Below are 24,226 nucleotides of genomic sequence, written 5' to 3' on the forward strand. Positions count from 1 at the left end.
TGCCACACATGATTTGGGGTAAAATAATGAGAATCTTTTTGTAAGGAATGAAATGAATGGAAGAAGAAAAAGTAGTAAAATAATGTAAAGTGGGGCAAGATACCAAGCTGCATCAGATGATAAAAAATGATCATTTGGTTCTGAACCCTTTAAAACATATGCTTTGAGCCTACTTTATTTGTTTCTTTTATGACCCTTTACTATAGCCTATATTATAACCTTTAAAAGTTCATTTGGATTAAATGTAAATGCTCGAACTGAATGATCATATGTTGAACTAAGGCATACTCATGATGGAATAATAGAATCAAGCTACATTGCTCTAAAGATTGATGGGTGAGAGATATCACTAATGGATGAAAGATAAAAATAAATAAATAAATAAATAAATAAAGAAAAAAATAAAAAAAAATATAAGAATGAAAAAAAGAGGAAAAAAAGAGAAAAGGAAGACTCAAATTGAAAACCTGAAAGGGTAATTTGGGTAAAAAATATCTTAGTTGAGAATTAGATAAACAATTCACATGAAGAAATGGTCAAAGACGTTTGAAGATTCTTCAAAATTGAGGCAAAGTTCAAGATTGATCTTAGAAATCAATGGAATGAGTTTTTAAAAATTGATTCTAGATTAATGCTAAGAATTGTTTAGGTATTCATTGTTTGGATATTGTTATTTCATTTGTTCAATACCATTCCTAATGACATGCTTTGAATTTGTTTCTTTGCTTATTTATTTTGTACTAGACTCACTCTTCATTAATTATCTTTCTCTCAATTCACCTTATATTTTCTTATTCACAAAGCAAATGGAGAGAATGTGTGATTACATTGTATTTGTCACGATTTGAAATGATAATGATGAATGAATATGTGCTTAAAAGATTATTGCATTATTTTGAAAAAAATTCAGGATGATAGGGGGTAAAAAAATAAAAAGATGGTAGAAACCTATAAAAGATGATTTGAGAAGATACATGGTGTGACCAAATGATGAATATGATGATGTATTGTTCAACAAAATGAAAAGAAGGCAAAATTTAAAAAAGTGATATAACCAAGTGATGGATATGGGGATAAATCAATCGACATAACTTGTAAGTTATGATTGAATGATGAAAATAATATGGATAAGTGGGTAAAATTTATTCTGAAATGACTAATGTTGAGAAACCTATAAGTGGTGACCAAGTGATGAAGGACGAAATTTATTTTGAAATGGTTTGTGCTGAGAAGCTTATGAGCGATGATCAAGTGATAAAAGGTAAAATTTATTCTGAGATGACTAGTGCTAAAATCATATTACCACAATTATTTAGGATTTCATGACATTATTGACATCCACATTCCATGCATTATGTTAGCATTGTTGTTTGAATGGTACATGCACATAATTCGATGAATTAAAACTTTGTTTGGACATGCATAAGCTAGTAAACATTGGAATTATAACTTAAAATAGGGCATTATAAGAATCTAGATTGTTGCATTTGCATCAATAAGAAAAAATTTGTATCATTGATCATAACATTCATTACATACAAAATTTTGACTTTGGTAAAAGTTTGAAAGTCATCAAAAAAAATTTTTTTGAATTTTTGGATAAAGTCTTTTAAGACAGGATTGTGAATTTTCAAATAAGAATCTTTGAGTTTTCAAATGAGAATCTTTGAGTTTTGAGTTTCAAATGAGAATCTTTGAGGTGTGAAACCTTAAAATTTATCGAATGTGAATCTTCAAACTCAAATGAAGCTTTGAACTTTTAGATGTGAATCTTTAAAATTTGAATGAGAATCTTTAGATGTTGGATGTGAGCTTTGCAATTTGCATGTGAATCCTTGAATTGAAACTTTGGATGAGAATCTCACAAATGCGAATCTTGAAATCTCACAAATGTGAATTCTCGCATATCTAAAATTTCACAAATCAAATTTTTGTGAAACTAAAATTTTGAGAATTAAATTTCAGTGAATTCTTATGAAATTGAAAGGTTCTTGCGAATCTGAATCTTTGAATTTTGAACTTAAATTGTGAATCTTTAAGTTTCCATTACAAATTTCATTAGACTTAATCTATGACTCCTGTGGACATGATTGTTGATGAGCTTTTATTTTTCAAAGTTGTTGTGCCTCTGTTTAGAGGAGCCTTTTATTTTTCAAAGTTGTTGTGCCTCTACTTAAAGGAGTCTTTTATTTTTTAAAGTTATTGTGCCTCTGATTAGATGAGCTTTTTAGTTTTCAAAGTCATTGTGCCTCTATTTATAAGAGCCTTTTATTTTTTCAAAGTTATTGTACCTCTGTTTAAAGGAGCCTTTTATTTTTTCAAAAGCTGTTATGCCTCTGTTTAGAAGAGCTTTTATTTGTTAAAGTCATTGAGTCTCTACTTAGAAAAGCTTTTCATTTTCAAAGTTGTTGAATCTCTATTTAGAGGAGCCATATTTATTTTGTTCAAAGTCGTTGAGCCTCTACTTGGGGAAATTTTGTGTCATTCAGTTAGTTTGAGTATCTAATTTAAAAAACAAAAACAAAAAAAAGTGAATATGTTGGGATGATCATGTACAGGGTGTTTACGTCTATGCATAGTTCTTGTTGCACAGAAAATGCGCAAAGAGGAGCAACTCTAGACACCATAATCTGTCTGGGGTGTTTTATTTTTTTAATTAAAAAATTAAAAAAATTCTTGGAGGTTGGATTGATTTGGGATTGTTTCTTTAGGTTATCAAATTTGTGATAAATTTGAGATTAAAGTTTGGATTTAAGAGAAAGTAGAATTGTTTTTCTATTTAGGGTTCTTAGGCTCAAAACCCTATAAATATATGCCCGTGGATTAGAGGAGGAACACAGAAAAGTAACACAAAAAATCACAAAAATAAAAAACATAAAAAAAAAAGAAAAAAGCAGTAAGAAAATAATTTTTGAAGATTTTTGGTGTAAAAAAAAAGGAAATTTTTTTAAAAAAATCTAGAAAATTCTCAGATTTTTGAAAAATTTTTAATTTTCGATGAATTTTTTGACATTGATTAAATTTTTCGGCAGGTTTCCTAGAATTTGACTGAAGATTCTAGTGTTGATTGAATTTTTCACCGAACTTCCAACGAACCAATCCAGATTTTGACGAGATTTCTAAAATTTGGTGAAGTATTCAACCAGAGTTCATTTGGGTTAGAGAAAGAGGAAGAGAAAAAAAAAAAAAAAGAAAGAAAAAAGGGGCAAAGGAAATTTGAAGCAGAAAGCTGAAATTTGGTTTTTATAGCCTCACCAAAACGACACTGTTTTGGGGTTTAAGAAGACCCAGGATCCCTATGTTTTTCATTCGAGTGACTCAATCCGTAGTGCTAACCTGCTTTTGATCCGCGTTTGACCTGTATATTAGTCGATCCCTCAAGCGAAGCTGAGCCATCAAGTTGCGTCCCCAAGCCGTTTTTTGTACCTGAAATCGAGCCACCAAAGCCGTCGAGTTGAGTCGTTTCCCTATTTGGTATTTTTTTATTTATTTTATTTATTATATTTTTACATGAATAAATTTTAAAAAAAGAAAAAAAATTTTTAGAATAAATGATAATTATCCACTGATGGAATTTATAGAAATTTTAAATGGTAAATTTTTATAAAATTCTTAAGTGAGAAATTTTTGTTTAAATTTGTCTCAAATGGTGGAATAATTTAGATAGAGTTTTAACAACAATAATTAATGTTTATTCTCAATAAAAAAAACCCAAAATAAAGGAAAAAATAAAATTTTTTGGTTGAAAATATTTGATAGTTATCTAATGATGAGATTATTAGAAATTTCAAATGATAAATTTTTTAAAAAATCTCTAGGTGAGAAATTTCTTTAAATTTGTCTCAAATGGTGGAAGAATTTAAATAAAATTTCAATAAAAAATAATTGTCATACTATTTTCTTTCCAAAAACAAAAAAAAAAAGAGAATTTCTAAATTGGCCCAAATGGTGAAAAATTTAGAAATTCCTAAAAAAGAAAAATATTTCTAAAATGACCTAAAAGGTGAAAATTTTAGAAATTAAAAAAAATAAAAAAAGAAAGAATTTTTAAATAGGCCTAAATGGTGAAAATTTTTAAAATTCAAAAAGAAAAAATATTTCTTATTTAGCCCAAATTGTGAAATAATTAAATATATTTTTGACAAAAAGAATAATAAATAAACTTTTTTTCGACGATGGAGCCTCTTCAAGAAAACAAATAGGATTCTTGAATATTCTTGATATGAGGAAATATTTTTAAAAATTCTATCAGATTGATGAAAAATCTTAAGAATTATTTTCAATATTTCAATATAATAAATTTAAAACCATTAGAATCAATACCTTATGATGAATTTAAAATAATATGGTACTATCTTTCGGATGAGCATGTGGGGGCTGCTATAACCTTCTCCACATGTAACCGAACTCTCGGACTTTATTATAGTTTGTAGACCCGAACCTACTTTTTTATGGACCCTTAGTCAAACTTAGGAGCTCCTTAAGATGATAGATTCTTTAGGTGGCCAATCACACCTAGGTAAAAAAGATTAACGGCAACTCCATTTGGTAAGTCTAGCTATAAATTTACAGATCTATATGTTATGACAATAATCAGATTAAACGTTTAAAAAACTATGATTTATGAATATATTGTATTTTTTTTTATAGATTATTAATAATATTATTATGTACAAATTCATGTATATTTATTAATGTATTTATACTAAATAAAAAAATCCAATAGAATTTACTGAAACAACTGATACCTCTTCCGATCAAACAATACCTAAAACAAAATTATATGTTTAGAAAGAAAACATTTGATAGGATTCTAACATGACTTATCTCGAGTCTTAGCAAAGGCATATGTTCAAAAATGTTAAATATACTTAAGCATACTTTTTTTTTTTTAAAAGACGTAGCAAACTTACCTAATGTTTTCAAGATGTGATACACGGATCCTTCTCCTTTATGGCGAATGACATGACCCAGATACTTGCATGGCGCTTCCTTGTAATGATGCCTGCTTGGGGTTATTGGCCATTCAATTCTCAATTTGTGCCCTTCTTTTATTGGAACAAGCTTGACAAGAATCTGAAATCAAATTAAAAGCGAACAGCAACATGAAATTACTCTTCCAGCTTTAACTTTTCAACCAAAACATGATTAAGGTACTTTCATTTAAGAAAATTTCTAGAATTTAACTAATGTAGGTTATTTTCTGTGTAAATTTCGTTTATGGTTCTCAGCTTTTTATTTTATTTTCATTTTAGTTTCTAATCTTTTATTCAGTTTCACTTTAATTCCCAATTTTTAATTTATTCCGTTTGGATTCCCAATTTTTCAAAATGATTTCATTTTGATCCTTTTGTGAAGCTATTCCGTTAAAACTGATGTCATATCCATCCACATTGATCATTTTAACTAAATAATTTTAAAAAAGAATCAAAATGAAAATAATTTTAAAAAAGAATCAAAATGAAATGTTGAAAAGTTATGGATCCAAAAGGAATAATTTATCATATACACAATGCACATCACAACATTGATCTCTTGGCATTTTATGTGAATATTTTTTTCTCAACTATTAACACAATAATATAATGAAAAAAAAATCATAATGGAATATTTTAAAATGTCAAGAATTCAAATAAAACAATTCGAAAATTAAAAACTGAAATAAAACTAGAATAAAAAGGTTAATAGAGCATGTAAGAATTTACCTGTTATTTTGTTAAATTTAAAAGAAAAAAATTTTAAAAATAAAAGACTGCTAAATATTTTTTGACATTGGTTAGGATCGATTATGTTTATAGTAATTATTGATGGTGCAACATGCTGATTTTCATTATACCATTAGATGTTCTGACGTGAAAGGCAGACCGGTAATGCGGAAACCACGTTGGTTGGAGTTTCGAATGTCTTGGAACTTGTTCTCCACGGAGCTTTGGATTTTATCAAGGCTTTCTACAAATTCATAACAAAGAATTAATCTTATTGAAAATTTAAGCAATCAACCATTTAAACCATAAGTCTTTCTTTTTGAGAAAAAAAAATTGTAAGTCTTTATGAGTATTGTGGTAAGAGAATAGCAAAATAAAACTCTATATGGCAATTAAAAGCAATTTAGACTTTAGTTGCTGATTTTTTCTTACTTCTTTTTACTTTCAAAAAAAAGAAGATACATTTGGATGTGAAAATTATAGTGTTTTTGAGGAGATAAAACAATAAAGATTTAACTTTTTATGGATATTAAAATGAATTTTAGAGAAAAAAGAAAAAGCAATGTAATAAAATGCATGGCTTTACTTCTATATGATATTTTTAAATTTGGTTGTACGGGACAGCTCAATAGGTAAAGTTTGAGATCCCATATAAAAGGTCTTGAGTTTGAATATTTAAAATGGTCGGGATGAGATGATGAGATGTGAAAATCTGCTTCTTATAGTAGCCTAATGTCACATATACTAAAAAAGAAGCAGTTATATATGAAACAATATTTATTTTTACTGAATGCTCATTTTTAATCAAGTATATTTTTTCTTTTTCTATAATTTTAATTTTACCATACAACTATTTCAAAATGCAAGAAAGAAATTGCTGCTTTACTATTTACTTTTTTCATTTTTTTTATCGAAACACTTAAAAACATGTTTGAATACAAAAGTAAATAATTTTATTTAAAAAATTATTCACAAATTATATAATTTTCTTAGATGACAAAATGTATGTTACTACTTCTAAAGACAAATAATATTGAATTTGCTGTTATATTATAATTATTTGTCATTTCAAATCAATTATTATGATATTACTTTATTGTTGTTATTCTAAAAGCAGAAAACCAAATAACAAAAATAATCAACCAAAGTAAGTATGTATATAGCAAATGTAACAACCAAATGAAATGCTACTAACCTTTTGTGTATACAACCAAATGCATGAGGTTGGCAGAATAATTTTCGTCATAGAACTTTAGGAGCTCATGTCTTATATCCAGTCCTTTTGCTTTTGGTCTAACTTCCAACGTATACCAATTCCCTACATATTAGCAAGTAGCAAGTTAAGTGTTAGTGTTCACATCAGCTGCCCACTAAAGTTGCTTTTATAATAGAAATGTTCACGCAAATTTTAATTTGTAAGATTTATTTGTGAGAGAAAGCTGCGAGATTTAATGGATAGAAATAAACAATATTTTACAAGTTAATATAAATTATGATATATAATGTGTGCACATACATTATATATATATATAAAAGGAGGGATTATATTTTTTAAATTATTAGATCAAAATGGTTAAAATTAAAAAAATTATTTTAAGTTTGAATTCAAAAATAAAATAAATAAAAAATAAATAATATATATAAGAGAAAATCGAAGATAGGGCCAATGGAGATGAGGGAAATTCGGAAAGATAGAGTTGCACAGATTTTACCTGTACTAAATTTATGATAAGGATGACTTTCTATGCTGAAATGTTTCTGAAGCTGCTTAGATAAAAAGAAGTTAAAAAAAATTATGAATAAATTTATATAAACAGTAATGGATATGTGACAATATCAAAAATAAATTGTGAAATTAAATAACTCATCGTTGCATATTAAAAAAACCTTCAGATTCAACTCCATTTTATTATGACCATTGCTTTTGGAAGTAAAAAACCGTAAAATTTGCCTTTAAATTAGAGGTAATCTTTTCTTCTTTTTTTTTTGGATAATTAAAATAAGTGATCTTTTGATAAGTCAAAAAAGTTTTTTTTTAAATTATTTAAATGACATATGAATGGATAACAATGCTTTGAATGTGATTCATTCCAATTTGGGTTGATTAGAGTCCTTTTTGGTCCAAGTCACTCTTTATATTGGCATCACCCTCTATTTTAAATGTCCACCTTTAAGTTGAAAAGCAATTCAAGGAAAAATATGAGTTATGGGTTTTATTATATGATAAATTACAAAAAATATTCTATGGTTTGAGCAGACATTTACTTCAAATAGTTTAAATTTAATACATAATTGCTTTGTGAATTTTTTTCAATTAGTTTAATACTAACACCGTTAACTCATTTTTCATTTTGTTCAACTGGTGCCATTTTTACCTTATTCCTTGAAATCATTTTTTTTTTTCATCAATCTCCTACACTCATGCCTAGTTATTAGTCATTATCCAACAAAGTCCAACACTAACCGTGTATTTTTTTTTTTTTTATCCTTTTTCTTTTGTTTTCCTCTTTCAATATGTCTCAATTCCTTATCTAAACCCATTTTCCCCATCACTCCAAATGTCAAAATATATTTCAATTAGTTTGTGACCCATGCAATGCATGGATTATTTTATTTATTTAAATATGTGTTTACACTGTAAAATTTATATTTTTCTTACAATTATATCTAAATTTAAAATTTTATGTTAAATATAAAATATAAATATATATTCAATTAACATATCATAAGACAATTAAACTTTACTATTATTATCTTGATCAAAACATTGAAAATAAATGTGAAAAATAAGAGATATTGGAAATGAATAAAAAAAGTAAAAAGAATTGAATATAAATATAATATTGGTCTTTTAGGACAACATAAATATTGAATGATCAATTAAATAATAAAAGAAGTGTTTTGAATACTTTTACTAAATTATGATTTTGATCAAAATACTAAAAAAAATCATTCAAGAAATGTGTGACAAACAAAAAAAATGAATAAAAATAATGTCAAAAGAAGAAATCATCTAAATAAAATAAACAATAAAATTACGAAAACAATATAAATCTTAAAGGAAAATTGAATACTAAAAAAATGATGTAGCACATATTATTAATTATTAATAGACTTAAAGTGATATGTGTTTTTTGAATTAAAAAATAATAATAATAAAGTATTTGAAAATTTTTTTTTTAAAAAAGAAGAGATATATGTGATTTTAAATTTAGGGAGAATATTTTTGTTTCAATTATTTATTTTTGTATATTTATAGTTAAAAACATCAATAGTTTAATTTGGTTTTAAATTTATCAATATTTTAATTAAAAATTAATTACTTGGTTAATGAATGTTTTGTCATATATTATTATCTTCTTACCTATGTAATATGAATCCAACCGCACACCAAAGTTTAAATTCACCATCTATGTAAAAAATATTTTTTCATCTATTTTAGTCTTAACTATTTTTTGAAAGAATTTTATATATCATATGACATATGAAAACATTAAAAGATTATTATTGTAATGCAAATAAAAAATAACTATAACTATTATATGTTATTATTGACCTATGATCTTATTTAACTTACTAAAGAAAGTCTTTTTTTGTAACACTTAATTTATACACTAAAAAATAATTAAGTGAAAGTTGGTTATATATTTAATTTACATGATGAAATTATAACAATACACATCTTTCATGCATGCATTTAATTTTACTGACTATTATACAAAATCAATTAATTTAAAATAAAAAAAATATTGAAAACATATATTACAGATATAATAATAAAAACGCAATACTTACATATATCCATACTTAATTTACATAACATATAATAATAAATAAATAAATGAAGTTCAAAATTTCAAAATTGTTTTACAATTTGCTTATTTATTTAAATGCAAGATAAATAATATATACATGTTTTATATAAAAAATACTCAAATTAATTTTAAATGAGATTTTATTTTTAGTTTTTTCATTGGAATGATCCCAATAATCTTATCTCATTTAAATGAAGATAAAGATTATAAATTATTTAACATAAAAAAATTGGATAAAAATTATTTTTTAAGATTTGAAATATCTTTTAAATTTAAATAATGAGGTTATTTAGTAATTAACTACAATTAAAAAACTATTATATGTGTCAATAATTTAGATTGTCCACATAAAATTTCATGTAAACAAAATTTATTAGGTAAGCATGTATGCTGTAATATAATATTATATATGATATGATATATGATTCACTAATATAGTTTCATAGATAATGCAATGACAAGGGTTTCTCACTTTTGTGTTGAAATATTTTTCAAATAAAGTGAAAGAAGTTTCACAGATAATATAATGACATGGGTTTCTCACCCTTGTGTTGGAATATTTTTTTTAAATAAAGCGTAAGAAGTTTCAATTCACAGATAATGCAATGACATGAGTTTCTTACTTTTGTGTTGGAATATTTTAAAAATAGAATAAAAGAAAGGAGAAATTTCCACTTCAAAGCATACAACCACTAGTTCTGCTTTAAAAGCGTTTAAACCTTTTTAAAAGGACATCTTATGGCATCTATGGAGGTTTAAAAGATGTGTCCTCAATAAGTTCAAAAAAAAAAAGCAAAGTGTTCGGTTAATTACCACCACTTTGAAGAGATATATCTCTTGAGAAAGATCTCTATCAATATGTAAGATGGAGATCATTGCAAAACACATCAAACTAGCTCCAATACAATCCTCTCTTTTCTTTTTTTTTTTTTTTTATTTTAAATAGTTTAAGTCACTTATACAATTTTTTATTACAAAAAACCTCATATAAGAAAGATATTTTTGTTTCTCAACAGCAAAGTGTTTAGTGGTTTTGATTTTATTAATGCAAATTACTGTCAAACATAGATTTTATTATATCTTATAGTACTATTCGATTTACCACTTTATATACCGTTATTGATGGGGCAAAATAAGCCTATCAAGATTTAATCCCCAACACTTCAAATTCATTTTTTCCAATTTTTCTAAGGCCTCGGCCTCCTTAATAGAGAAAAATGAGTCTAACACTATGTTTGGAAAGTCATTAGTAAAGAAAAAAAAGAAAGCAAAGTTTTTTAGAGGAAAAGATACATATACTTTTTGTTTAACTAGTTAAAATTAATAAAAAAATAAAGGTACATTTAAAAAATTTTCACCCCTTTCTTTTCCTTATTTTTCATCCAATTTGGGATAATTGAAATTTGAAGAATTTGGGGGAAAAATGAAGGGTACTCAATTTCCCCCTTTATTTTGATTTAAATAATATCCAAATAAGGGAAAGGTTTCCCATTTTTCCCAATTTCTTTTCCTTTCCTTCCCCTCCTTCAATCTAAATATTGTATAGAAGAAAGTGGCATTTGCAATATATGCTTTAAAACTATTTCTGTTCCTTAATTTGGTTCTTACACCCACCGAAAACAACAATTTTCTCTTTAAAACCTAATCTTTGATCACATAAATCTCAAGACTCAAACTTTCTACCTAAATTGAATAACTTTCCTTGTTAAGTTCCACGTTCACTTACGAATTCTTCTATTTCTTAATATTGTGAAAAGTTTCTTTTCCTTTTTTGAGTGTTTTGTTATGGTGTTAGAACTTCATTTTAATTTATTGCACGATACTATGAAGCAAAATTTGCAGCTAAATCACTTTATTAGCTTTTGTACTTCATTGGTACTCTATTTTGGATGCATTAGAAGTGGAGAAATTGCATAAAAGAGAACAAGGTACTGGGAAGAAGTAGATCACATGATTCGCACTGGACTTGCCCATATAGGTCTAGCGGCCCGTTAGCTCACGAGCCCGACACGGTTCACTCTTGATAAAAATTTTCAAGCCCATATCTAGTTAGGTCTAAGTCATTATTCAATTAATAAAAATTATTTTTATTTAATTTTAATTTTAAAATATATTTAAAAAATACTAAAATAGTAATATAAACATATGTTTTATTATTTTAATATTTTTAAATAGTACTGGGCCTAAATGGGTGGGCTCGGGTGGACCAAACCTGAGCACAATCTTAACATTTAGAGGAGCAAATGACTCGACCCAATGCATACAACAATAATAATAAATTAAGTTTTATATCTTATGATTCTAGGATTGCTGAAAAGGTGAAAAAGAATAATATTAGGTCATAATTTCAAATTTTTTGCACCACTCATTTTTATAAAAAAACAACATTTTTATCTATTTTTTTAATTTTATATAATTTCTTATTATTTACATCTACATCTTTCATGATTTATCTCTAAAAGTTTAATTTCTCCCAAATCCAAAAATTTATTTCTCTTAACTAGTGTACAGATAAACCTACCCGACTTAAGACATAGATACCTATTCTCACATTAAAAGTGTTTACCCAATACTAACAAAAATAATATACATGAATAATGTTTATGATAGTTTAAGTGTCAAATTTTAAATTTTAGAGATAAATTTAGTTTGCCTCTCTAATAAGTAAATTTTTAATTTATTTGGTTCAGCATCTCTTTTTGTCTTAAAAATTAAAAAGATACATGTTCACATAACAATCATAAACTTTTAATATGTTGTGTTCTTTTTAATGAAATAATTCAATCATTTTATTATAGTTTTCATAAATAAAGTAAATACAAGTAATGTTTTTAAAGAAAACCGGTTATATGAAAACTAAATCAAATTGAGAATTAAAACTGATATATTGATAAAATTTATTGGATAAATTATGTAAAAAAATTATACACTAAAGGTGCCCATTGGTTAAATCAAGCCTACTTGGTCTTCCTTTGAGAAGTCAAGTTCCAGTGCGACTTGATCAATCCATTTTTGTTATCATTTTATTATTAAAAATAATAAAATATTATTTAATATTTTAAAACATATTTTAAAATTAAATTAAAATATATTATTTACTACTAAAATAATTTAATCAAAATGGAGTAAACTTGATTTACGTATAAAAACTTACTCTTAAACCCAATTGAATTTTTTGATATTCGACTTATGATCAGTTGCTATTAAAGAGAGATTTTTATTATATTTAAAATTGCAAAACATTACAAATTTAACCAATATAAGATTTATCTTATCACCAACTTTAACAAATCTAGACATGGAATCTAAAACGCAATAAACCAACAAAAAAATTCTGTGTAACACTAATTTTGAATTAGTATATTGACATTCGGCATTAATTCATTAATTGGTGGCAACAAACGATTCAAGAACAAAGTAAAACTAATACCTGTTTCAATCTACGCGGGTCAGACAACAAGCCAAGTTGGTATACTGGGGAGAGAGAGAGAGAGAGATGAGTTATGGTCCAAAAATACTAGCTAGAAAGCATTGAATTAAACCAAAAACGAAGAGCAAACGAGCTCACCAGACTCGATAGTTTTAATTTCCCTCACGGTAGCTTCAGATATCATTAATGGTTTGATTAAGAACTGGGAAAACCTGAATAATATTGTACCAAAAAGAAAAAGCTCAATAGTATAATAAATAAACATTTAATGAAAATAACATCTATGAAAACTGAAAAAAAAAAAAAAAATACAACACATACCGTTCCAAAGCTTCTTCAAAACTGTCATTGTTGATGTCAAAATAATAGCTGGTCCAATCACAACCCATAGAGCCATTTCGGTGCCCTCCATGCTAAATAGCAGAAAAAATACACTAAGTTTAAATCTACCAAGAGTATTTTAAATTAATCTATTTCAATTTTATTGTACGAGTCGGAATTTTGGACCATTAACATAAAATAATTAAATATTAATGTTCTTAGATTTTCATTTTATTTTCTATTTGTTTATGTTGGGAATATTGACTCAAATCCTATAAGAGATTTGTTAGGGATTTGTTTGAGATTTATCAGATATTGCTTGATGGACAAGAAGACTTGCAAAAGAAGAATTTCAAGAGAAAGAGAATTCTTAATTGGTAAGTTTGACTTGCAAGAGAAGAATTTTAAGAGAAGAGAGATTTTTAATGGACAAGTTTGTATGGTTATAAATAGGTGAAGTCTCTACAGGGTTAGGTATGAGAAAAAGATGTAAGAGAGTTATAGGGTTTTTTGGGATAGACACCCTATAGGAGTATTGGGGCTCTACGTCTTATGGGTGTGTATGTTTATTTGTGAGTGGACTAGAGGAGACTGAGAGGGTCCACATAGGTATGATGTATGGGAGCATATGGGTATGTGTTTGGTTATGTTGAAAGAGTGCACAAGGGTTTGGGTTTGTGTTTGTTTTGGTTGAAAATACTTTATAGGACTAGAAGAAATTGAGAGTGTCTTATGAGTATTGATTGTTGAGTGAGGTTGATGATTTGATGTATGTTTGTAATTCTCTACAACTAGTGGATCTTGTTTCTCATCCGTGGATGTAGGTCAGTTGTACCGAACCACGTTAAATCGTTGTCTCTTGTGTGTTTGATTTATTGTTTGATTTTACTTCTTCTGTGTGTGATTAGATTGGAGGCTTTTAGCCCAACAAATGGTATCAGAGTTGTGATGTTCCCCAACAAGTGGTATTAGAGCTGAAGGTTCGAAACGTGAGAAGAGTTGAAGATTCAAGATGTGGAAAGAGCCGATAGTTCGAGACATGGGAATAGTTGACAGTTTGAGATATGAAAAAAAGAAAAGTTCGAGTTCGAGTTTTGAAGATTGAGGATTGGTTTGTATAAAGCGTGAAGACACAAGAGAAGAGAAAATGATTGTGAGACTTTCATTGCAGGTGGAGCCAAGCATGTCTAGCATGAAGACAGATGATTGATGGAATTTGAGTCAAGGTGGAGATTGTTGGGAATATTGACTCAAATCCCATAAGAGATTTGTTAGAGATTTGTTTGGGATTTATCAGATATTGCTTGATGGACAAGAAGACTTGCAAAAGAAGAATTCCAAGAGAAAGAGAAAGAGAATTCTTAATTGGTAAGTTTGACTTGCAATAGAAGAATTCTAAGAAGAGAGGGATTCTTAATGGGCAAGTTTGTATGGTTATAAATAGGTGAAGTCTCTACAGGGTTAGGTATGAGAAAAAGATATAAGAGAGTTGTAGGGTTTTGTGGGATAGATACCCCATAGGAGTATTGGGGCTCTACGTCTTATGGGTGTGTATGTTTGTTTGTGAGTGGACTAGAGGAGACTAAGAGGGTCCACATAGGTATGATGTATGAGAGCATATGGGTATGTGTTTGGTTATGTTGAAAGAGTGCACAAGGGTTTGGGTTTGTGTTTGTTTTAGTTGAAAATACTTTATAGGACTAGAAGAAATTGAGAGTGTCTTATGAGTATTGATTGTTGAGTGAGGTTGATGATTTGATGTATGTTTGTAATTCTCTACAACTAGTGGATCTTGTTTCTCATCCGTGGATGTAGGTCAGTTGGACCGAACCACGTTAAATCGTTGTCTCTTGTGTGTTTGATTTATTGTTTGATTTTAGTTCTGCTGTGTGTGAGTAGATTGGAGGCTTTTAGCCCAACAGTTTAAACCTTTAGTAAGTTTAAAACTTCTTCTTTTTTAACTTTATGATAGAAAGCAAGAACATAACCAAATGAAAATTATTTACTAAGTCTAAGCCCATTATTGTTATTTTTATTAAGATAACCAACGATCATTGACTTGTATAGCGTAAAATCTAAGACGGCAAGTATCTCAACAACACTCTAATTTGACTACAATAACATCTACAGGAACATACTACATTTAAGACGAATAATACCTCACTAACGTACTTGGAGAAACTATCCTCCGAAGGATGTTTTTCACTAGCATAAGGCAGCACGTACACTATAATACAACAAGACAGAAAGAAACAAATTCAATAGAAAAGAAAATTATTCAATTGCTCAAATGAAGTCATAATACTCCCTCTCATACCAAAACAAATCTGAAAATCAAATCAAAATTGACTATGAAAATATAGCATAATCCTAAATAATACCTAAATATGTTAGGTTTACTATATTTATTATCTACAGATAAATTTATAATTAAGTCATGTTTTGCAAAACTTAGGTTTGATCTTGTGTTGTTGTCTCTATTTAAAAATATTAAATCATATTTGGTGCATAAAATATATTTTTTAGGTTTAGCGTTGCATTAATTAGAGATTTCAATGGGTATGTACATATTTGCCATTTGCTTTAAAATTATAAATAAAAAATATATATTTATTATATATTTTATATGAAGAATATATTTTAAATATAAGAAGTATTATAATTAATATAGGTTAATTCAATCAATTCGATTTAAAAATATAAACGAATAAAATGAAGAACAGATCAGATTCTATTTCTATTTGTTTTTAAGTTTAACATAGGATCACGAACAATATTTCAGAATTAGTTAATTAAACAAATAGATAAAAAAAAATAACAAATTCTGTTCATATTCAATTTGTTTAAATGTAAATAACAAAGCATTCAATAAATAATTCATGAACATGTGAGCATGATCAATTTATATTCATTTATTAAATTTAATATTTAATTACGAAAGATATTTCTTAGTTCATTAACATGAACTAATCACAAATACAATAAAATTTATTTATATTCAATCCAAAACTAACAAAACATTTGATAAATAATTAGTGAACATGTGAACATGTTCAGTTTATATTCATTTATATTTTAATAAATAATTATAAAAAATGTTTTATAATTCATTAATTAAATCAATAGATCACAAATATAATAAAATTTATTCCTATTCAATTCATTTACATATCAATTTTAAAAATAAAAAACTTGAACAAAAACCGAATAAATCAAATGAAATCCGAAATCGAATTTATCCATCCTATTTCGATTCGCCTAGATTTATGCTCACCTCTTATCAGATATCTTTTATTACTGAACTGGACCCCAAACCCAAAGACTAGTCTATTCAAGAGATCAGTAGAAGGATCACAACTCACAACGCGCCCTTCCCTTTAGCAGTAGAAACGTAACACGTGCGTGATAAACGACAAAGATTAAAAAGAATTGTAACTCATAATATGTGAGTGATCAAAACAAAATTTTCTATAAACTTGAGTGATCAATATTGCTGCAATTCACTTGTAATATTTTATAATAATTTTCTTAAATTTTTAAACGAAATACAATATTCTAAATTTTGCGCTTCTTAATTATTTCAGCGTAAGAAGGCACCTAATTGTTAAAATTTGAAATTCCAATTGAAAATTCTATTTGAATCTTGAGAGAGGAGAGTAAAATTTATAGGGTAGAAGATGACTAACTCCTGTTATAGAACTAGAAAATCACGGATAAAAAAAAATCTACACAAACTCAATTCTTTTTAGAAGAAAAATGAAGGATATAGATATAGACGTACTAAGAAAATAGGCAAGGCCCTCGAGGCCATCAGGATCGGAGAAGTTGCCGACGCTAACAAGCATACATGCAGCAGACTGAAACATGAAAAGTGAAAATCAGAATACAGGGGATAGATTAATAAAATTTTGATAGAACAGAAAAGAAGTAAGAAAGGACCGTGGCATGGGATTGGCTTGCCTTGTCGGTGTCGGGATCGCTGACCAGGAGAACTTGGAGGGAGTTTCCTAGGACGATCCTCCTGTATTTTCTCTTGTCTGTTTGAGGCTTTACTATAACTACCTCCTCGTTTTCTATCCCATTAGCCATTTTTCAGCTCGGTCGAGAGAGAAAGAGCAATTTCTTTTTATCTTTCTGCCGCTTGAAAGATAAAATGTAAAACAAAGTAGATTTTCAATACTTTGAGGAGGAAAATTTCATCTTTAAGTTATCTTAATTATAGGTTGGGGTTTGGCCAATGAGTGGCAAGGAGAAGGCATTATATTTTTTAGGTTCTAGCCAGTTAGATTAAGTTTCACTGCATGTTTGGTTTAATTTTATGTTAAATTTCTTAATTATATTATAATTTATTAATTAATTTATTTATTTAATTACTCACTGAATTTTTACATAGATTTAATATTTGATTATGATTATAACTTGTATTTATAATTTTATAAAAAAATTATAAGTTGGAGTTTTTAAATTTTATATAATAGTAACAAATTAAATCTTATCTCTCATAACTCTGAGATTGATTGTATAAAATGTCAAAAAAAAAAATGTTAGATTGTAATTTTGAATTTTTTTATACCATTTATTTTTATTGTAGACATTAAATTTGTCTGAATCTCGATTTAAGTCTATGGGTTTTACGAAACTCACAAGCCAAAGTCCAATTTCTCTTTTGGGCCCGAGTCCATTATTTTTGTTTCATTTTTATTTTTATATTAATTCTTCATATATTAATTTATTAATTAAACAAAAAAATACAACAAAAAACAAACAAAAATAATAATAAAACAAAAAAATACAAAAAAATAAGGGGGTTGGTGTCAGTGGGTGTCGTGCACGGCACCACTATCGGCCCCTGTCCAACCACCCTGCCACCAGCTTGTCCAGCCAGCCTCCTGACCATTACCATGCACCCTCGACCAGCCCCCAGACCAGCCACCCCTTGTAGCCTACCCTAGCCATACTTCCAATCACTCTTACAACCACCTTTTACACCCTTAGATCACCCATTATCTCGAACACAGTCCCAACCCTATAAAACACCCATCTTCCTCTCTTTTTAGCTCTTTTGGACACAAAAAAAAAAAAAACACAGACACATACATAGATACCTTGCTCTCAGATACCTAGAAACCCCAAGTCTCCCTCGTTTAGAAACCTAACGCTCTCACACCCAAACAATCTAGTCCCTGCATGCCTAGAAACCCAAGCCTCCATGCACTTCACCAGGTACTTTAACCTTAGCCTAGCCCTAAATGACGCACCCAAAGACCTCAGCACTAATCGAAAAAGAAAAAAAATAAATAGTCCTCCATGTAGGGAGGAACCTCAATGCCAAAGCCCTACTACAAAAAAAAAAAAAAAGAGATCATCAATTTAAGTTTTCCTAAAAAAAAAATTCTCAAAAACTTCAAACTCTGGTCTACATCGATTAGGGCTGTTTCTCACAAAAAAGAGATCGAGTTTAGAAAAAAGACGTTGAGAAGAAATTTTTGGAGGTCTGTCGATATTTTTCGATCATCGACGACCATCGACGGTGAACGGCGATTTACGGCACACAATTGTTTTTTTGGTTTTTGGTTGGCAAAAGTTGAGAGCAAAAAAAAGTTTTTTTTTTAAAAGGAAAAAGAAAATGAGCTAAAAAAAAAGACTTTTATATAGAAGACTACAAAGTAAAACAATGCTGTTTTAAGCCAAAGAGGATCCACGTGTGGACCTAAACTTGACTTGGGATCTGCGCGACTTAACCAGATGACCCGTCCTTCAACTGGCCCTAAACTAATTCAATTGAATTGTGCACCAAACTGCCACTCTTCCGATTCAACCAAACCACTCATCGAACTGACCCTTTTTTTTGTCCAATCGAACCAACGTTGATTGAACAGTTGACTAATCCGGTTTAGGTAAATTTTTTATTTTTTTATATTATTTATATCATTTTTAACTTTATTATTATTATTATTATTATTATTATTATTATTATTATTATTATTATTATTTATGCATGTTTTAAAACTTTTAGAATTTATTAGAACAAATATTTGTTATTTTACAATAATAATTATTATTAATATTAAATTACAATGACAAAATAATAAAAAATGATTTCAAAACTTTCTTTTTCTTAATAATAATAACCCAAATATTAAACGATAATAATAATAATAATATCAAAAATGATTATAAAATAAATTCGTAATAAGAAAATTCTCCCTGCCTAGAAGTTAGAGGGAATTTAATTGTGTTTTAAATAATAATAATTTCGCCTAGATGTTGAAGAATTATTATTATATAAAAAAATTAAAAAAAATAACAATGCTAAATAAATTAGTAGTTTCATTAATAATAAGTTATTATAAAAAGAAAATATATACGATTTTTTTAACTAATTTTCAAAATTTATAAAATTGAACTTGTTTCGAAAGTCTACCTAGATATTGAAAATTTTTATAAATGTTCATTTTTTTAAAAAAATTTAAACCCTAAAACTGTTCAAACTTTAAAACAAAACCCTAAACATTAAATTCTAAAATCAAAACCCTAAAACCCCTAAATCCTAAAACTAAACCATAAACCCTTTAACCCTAAAATTAAAACCTTAGACCCTTTAAACCCCAAAATCAAATTCCCAAACCCTTGAAACCTTAAAATCAAAACCCTAAACTCTTTAACCTTAAAATCGAAACCCTAAACCCTTCAAACCTTTCAAACCTAAAACTAAAACCCTAAACCCTTTAAAACCTAAAATCAAAGCCTTAAACCCCAAACCCTAAAATCTAAACCCTAAACACTTTTAAACCCTAGAATCAAAATCTTCAAACCCTTCAAAACCTAAAAATCTTAAACCCTAAAATCCAAAACCTAAAACCCTAAATTTTAAAATTCAAAACTTAAAATCCCAAATTTGGTACACAATCCCAAATCATCAAAAAATCACCAAATTTTAAAACCTCAACTTAAATTTATGCCCAAAATTATTTCAAAACTCTAAGGATAAGTGTGAAAATTTTATATGAAATGATTTTTTCTCGAATGCCACCTAGATGATAGGGTATTTAGAAATTTTTATTTCATTAAGTTTTTCATACGAATCCTTAATTCACATTAATAATGGGATTAATAAATAAAAAATGATAATTCACATTTGTCTAGATGTTAGAGAATTAGTGTGGTCTCGTTGTACTTAAGAACCCAACTTTAAAATTGGATTTTATCGCTTTACATAACATTTATTAGTATACATACGTTATCATGTTTTGTTGGCAATCATTTGCATTCTTTGTCTTTAGTTTACTACTTGATGATAAAATGTTTTATAAAAAAGGGCAATACATTTTTTTTAAAAATGTGACATTATAAAATAAAACAAAAATAACATTTCGAAGGAAATAATTCTTGGTACTCTACCTAGATGATGGAGAGTCACTAACAATTATCATTTATAAAAAGTGTTATTTCATTTGAAGAAATATTGTCTCCTATTTTGTCTTGGGTCAATCTTCCTATTTTTTTTTAGGAAGATTGACCCAAGACAATACCCTTTTAGGTTATTTAGAGGTTAAGAGCTAATTAAAAAGTACTCAAGAGAAAGAAGAAAACTATTTAGTAAATGGTCATATATCAATACTACTGCAATCAGTGCATGTTGATCTCAGTTAAAATGACATATCAGAATTAGAAACCATTTGGAAACATGAGGAACAGAGAGAAAAAAATCTATTTTCAAGAAATATGTAGATATGACATTACTTATGTTGGTAAAGATTGATGAACAACTTATTAGAGTCGCAGTACAATTATGAGATCCATCTTATTGATGCATTATGTTCAACCAAGAAGACTTGGCTCCAACAATTGAAGAATATTCATCTTTACTTCGAATAGAGTCCATTAATTAAGATAAGATATATTGAAAAGAGCAGAAAACTATTGGATATAGGAAAAAACTAGCCAAGATTATACAAATAGGGGTTGAAGAGATAGATAAGCACAATAAAGAAAAGAACGGGGTTGAAACCACTCTATCAAATTTTTTTTTTTTAGTATATAAAGAAATATGTTGACAATGATCAGGGGTTGGATGTGTTTACTTTGGTTGTGTATGGATTGATGATATTAGGACATACAGAAGCATCAGTGGTTGACTTTTTTAAGTAATTGGATAAAGGTATGAACCCTTTACCAACTATTTTAGTAGAAATCATTAGATCACTTAATTTTTATTGAAAGATGGAAGATAATAAGTTATGCACCTCTTATGGTTCAAAGACAATATAAATCAAGACAATTCATCCCTGTGACTCATAGGCTTAATTCACTTGAATTTGATTATGAGGCATTTGGTTATATCAAAAAGATTTGTAAAGTTATCAAAGCATGAAAGTAAGTTAACCGAATGAGCCCGACTAGATTTACAGATAATATTATGAAAGGATATAGAAGAATTAAAAGAGATGGTGGAGTATTGGAAGAATATAGATTAAGAAAACAAACAAGTGATCTCTGCATTTATCAAAGAATAGCACGTATGAAAAGAAAAACTTTCGGAAGCTTCTGAAAAGGTAACTAAATGCTAAAAGAAAAATGAGAAGCTAAAGACTGAACTAAGGAAAGAACAAAATAAAAACTCTAGTTTACAAAATGAGAAAAAAGCTTTGTGGTAGGAATTAATGAGCTTAAAGCTTCAGTTGACTAATAATCATAACCACATAGATAAGATTTTGACTAAATGGTAAGAAAAAAAGATTATTGAGCCCGTAATTGTAACATGAAAGTGGATACTTGAGAAATGTGAAGAGTAAAAAGTTTAGAGACACAGCAATATATAGAATATTTGACTGTTTAAATTTACAAGGCTATCTGAAAAGCAGACAACATGATCGAAAAGGCAAAAGCATTGGAACGAGAGATTATACCAACCCAAGGCCACAGTCAAAGATTGTTAAACTTTTTGTGTGAAGCTATGGAGCAATATGCTTAAATTAAATGTTTTTATTGTTTTAATGTAAGGATAATCGGATGATGTCTAAAGATTCTCATAGTTAATAAAAGTTTTTTTTTGTTCCAATTGATCCAAAACAATACCTCAATTTGTATAACATTCATTCTATACATGTATTAAAGGCAAATACTAACAACAATAATGATGATATTATATCATGTGATCTAATTCATGGTTAATAAACTAAGGTTCAAGGATAGCAAAGCTAAAAATTTAAGTTAATCAATCTCGCATAGATATAGTACTCATTCTCAGGTTTGAGTTATGGAGGAAGAGAATGCAACTAGATTTGAGATAGTAAAAAAAGTAAAAGAAAAAATTAAAAAAAAAAAAGTGATAGAGATACAACAAAGTATCAAAGCACAGATGGCTGAATTAAGACAATTGTTATCTAGTTCATTGAAAGATAAAAAAGTCGTTGGCACATCAAGGACAGGGGAAGAAGGTAATATGAAGAAGCCATTATACCTTATGAGATTCACCCCGCCTCAAGCTCAAGTTCAAGCTCTTCGTGGAATACACATATGACCACCAAGTGCACAAACATGCCTTTATGTCAATCATTTTGCTAATCAACAATTGATATATTTAAATACTAACTCAGGATCTATCCCAGTTGACCTCACCATCGTGTCAAATCTTGATGACCCAACTAAATAAAAAAAATCTCGTGAAATGTCAGAGCCCATTATAAATTCAAAAATACGAAACAAGAATGATCAACTTAAAGAAAGGCTAAAAACAATAGAAGGTAATGATATCTATAGGGTTGTTAACGCTAATAAGCTAAGCCTAGTACCTAATTTAGTTATCTCAACCAAATTTAAAACCTCAAATTTTAAGAAATATGATAAAACAAAATGTCTTTATGCTCATATTACCATGTTCTATCGAAAGATAGTGAGTCATACCCAAAATGATAAACTTTTAATTTACTGTTTTTAGGATAGATTAATTGGATCAGTAGCAAGATAATACGTGTAGTTAGATCAAAGTTGAATATATTTATAGAAAGACTTGGCTAAAACTTTCATCGCCTAGTATAAGCCTGTCCTTGATGCGGCCTCTAATAGTTTATCATTACAAAATATGAAGAAAAAATTAATGAAAACCTTTAAGGAATATACACATCAATGGAAAGATACACTGGCCCAAGTTCAACTATCATTAACTGAAAAAGAGATAACTGTGCTATTTGTCAACACATTGAAAGCCCTATATTGTGACAAGTTAGTGGGGAATGCCATGAAAAACTTTTCTGATATGGTAATTTCAGGAGAAATGATAGAGAACACCATTAAAAGTGACAAAATTGAAGGGCTCGAAAATAAGACAACAAATTCAAAAAAGAAACAACAAGAGACACATGCTATCACTCACAAAAATCCCTAACATCGTCATTTTGTTTCATATAATCCAAACCCACCATACCCTCCCTATTACCCTGCTACCAACTAAATTTTTCAGTAATCATATTATTACCAAACACCCTAACAACCACCACACAGATCAAGCTTTAATCCTCAACCATCCAATTATATCTTTGTACTTTCAAGTTGACCATTTGCCCAATCAACTCACCAAAACAATAACCAAAGAAATCCCTAAAATAACAACAATTAAGAAAGAACTTTTTTTAACCAAATTCTCATGTCTTACATCAATTAGTACCCTCAGTTGTTGAGAAGCCACCTTATCGTTCCTACCTATGTAACACCATTAAAGCCACTTTACCCAAGTTGGTATGACCCTAATGTCAAGTGCGATTATTATTATGGTGTTACAAGACACTCTATCAAAAATTGCACAGCATTTAAACATAAAGCGCAAGGTCTAATAAATAATGGGCTTTTGACGTTTGATACCAAGTTCAAACTAGTGGAAAACCTTTGCTAGATCACACCGAAGGGAAGATTAATATAGAGGGTAATGAAAAAGGTGTGATGATCAAAAAATGTGT

The 24,226-nt window shown here is 28.1% G+C and overlaps 1 protein-coding gene across 8 annotated transcripts in view; it reads right to left on the bottom strand.

Annotated features, from left to right (window-relative positions):
• The window catches only part of LOC111311511 (insulin-degrading enzyme-like 1, peroxisomal), a 53,109-nt gene extending 35,655 nt beyond the window's left edge, over positions 1 to 17,454 (bottom strand). For 2 of the 8 annotated variants that reach the window (XM_089755750.1, XM_089755689.1), the window contains exons 1-10: positions 17,211 to 17,454; positions 17,053 to 17,128; positions 15,431 to 15,498; positions 13,272 to 13,363; positions 13,089 to 13,162; positions 12,951 to 12,994; positions 7,418 to 7,469; positions 6,901 to 7,023; positions 5,837 to 5,949; positions 4,914 to 5,076 (exon numbers count right to left, since the gene is read on the bottom strand). In XM_089755750.1, coding sequence (XP_089611876.1) covers positions 4,914 to 5,076; positions 5,837 to 5,949; positions 6,901 to 7,023; positions 7,418 to 7,469; positions 12,951 to 12,994; positions 13,089 to 13,162; positions 13,272 to 13,363; positions 15,431 to 15,498; positions 17,053 to 17,128; positions 17,211 to 17,360 — 955 coding nt within the window. In that variant the 5' untranslated portion in view covers positions 17,361 to 17,454. Of the gene's footprint in view, positions 1 to 3,336; positions 3,427 to 4,913; positions 5,077 to 5,836; positions 5,950 to 6,900; positions 7,024 to 7,417; positions 7,470 to 12,950; positions 12,995 to 13,088; positions 13,163 to 13,271; positions 13,364 to 15,430; positions 15,499 to 17,052; positions 17,129 to 17,210 lie in introns of all 8 variants that reach the window. The other 6 variants (XM_022910941.2, XM_089755633.1, XM_089755808.1 and 3 more) reach the window with 6 other exon arrangements.
• Positions 17,455 to 24,226: the final 6,772 nt, after the last annotated feature.

This window comes from Durio zibethinus, chromosome 1 (genome assembly GCF_047325235.1).
Source record: "Durio zibethinus cultivar Kanyao isolate XHJ-2024 chromosome 1, ASM4732523v1, whole genome shotgun sequence".
In the NCBI taxonomy this organism is placed as follows: Eukaryota; Viridiplantae; Streptophyta; class Magnoliopsida; order Malvales; family Malvaceae; genus Durio; species Durio zibethinus.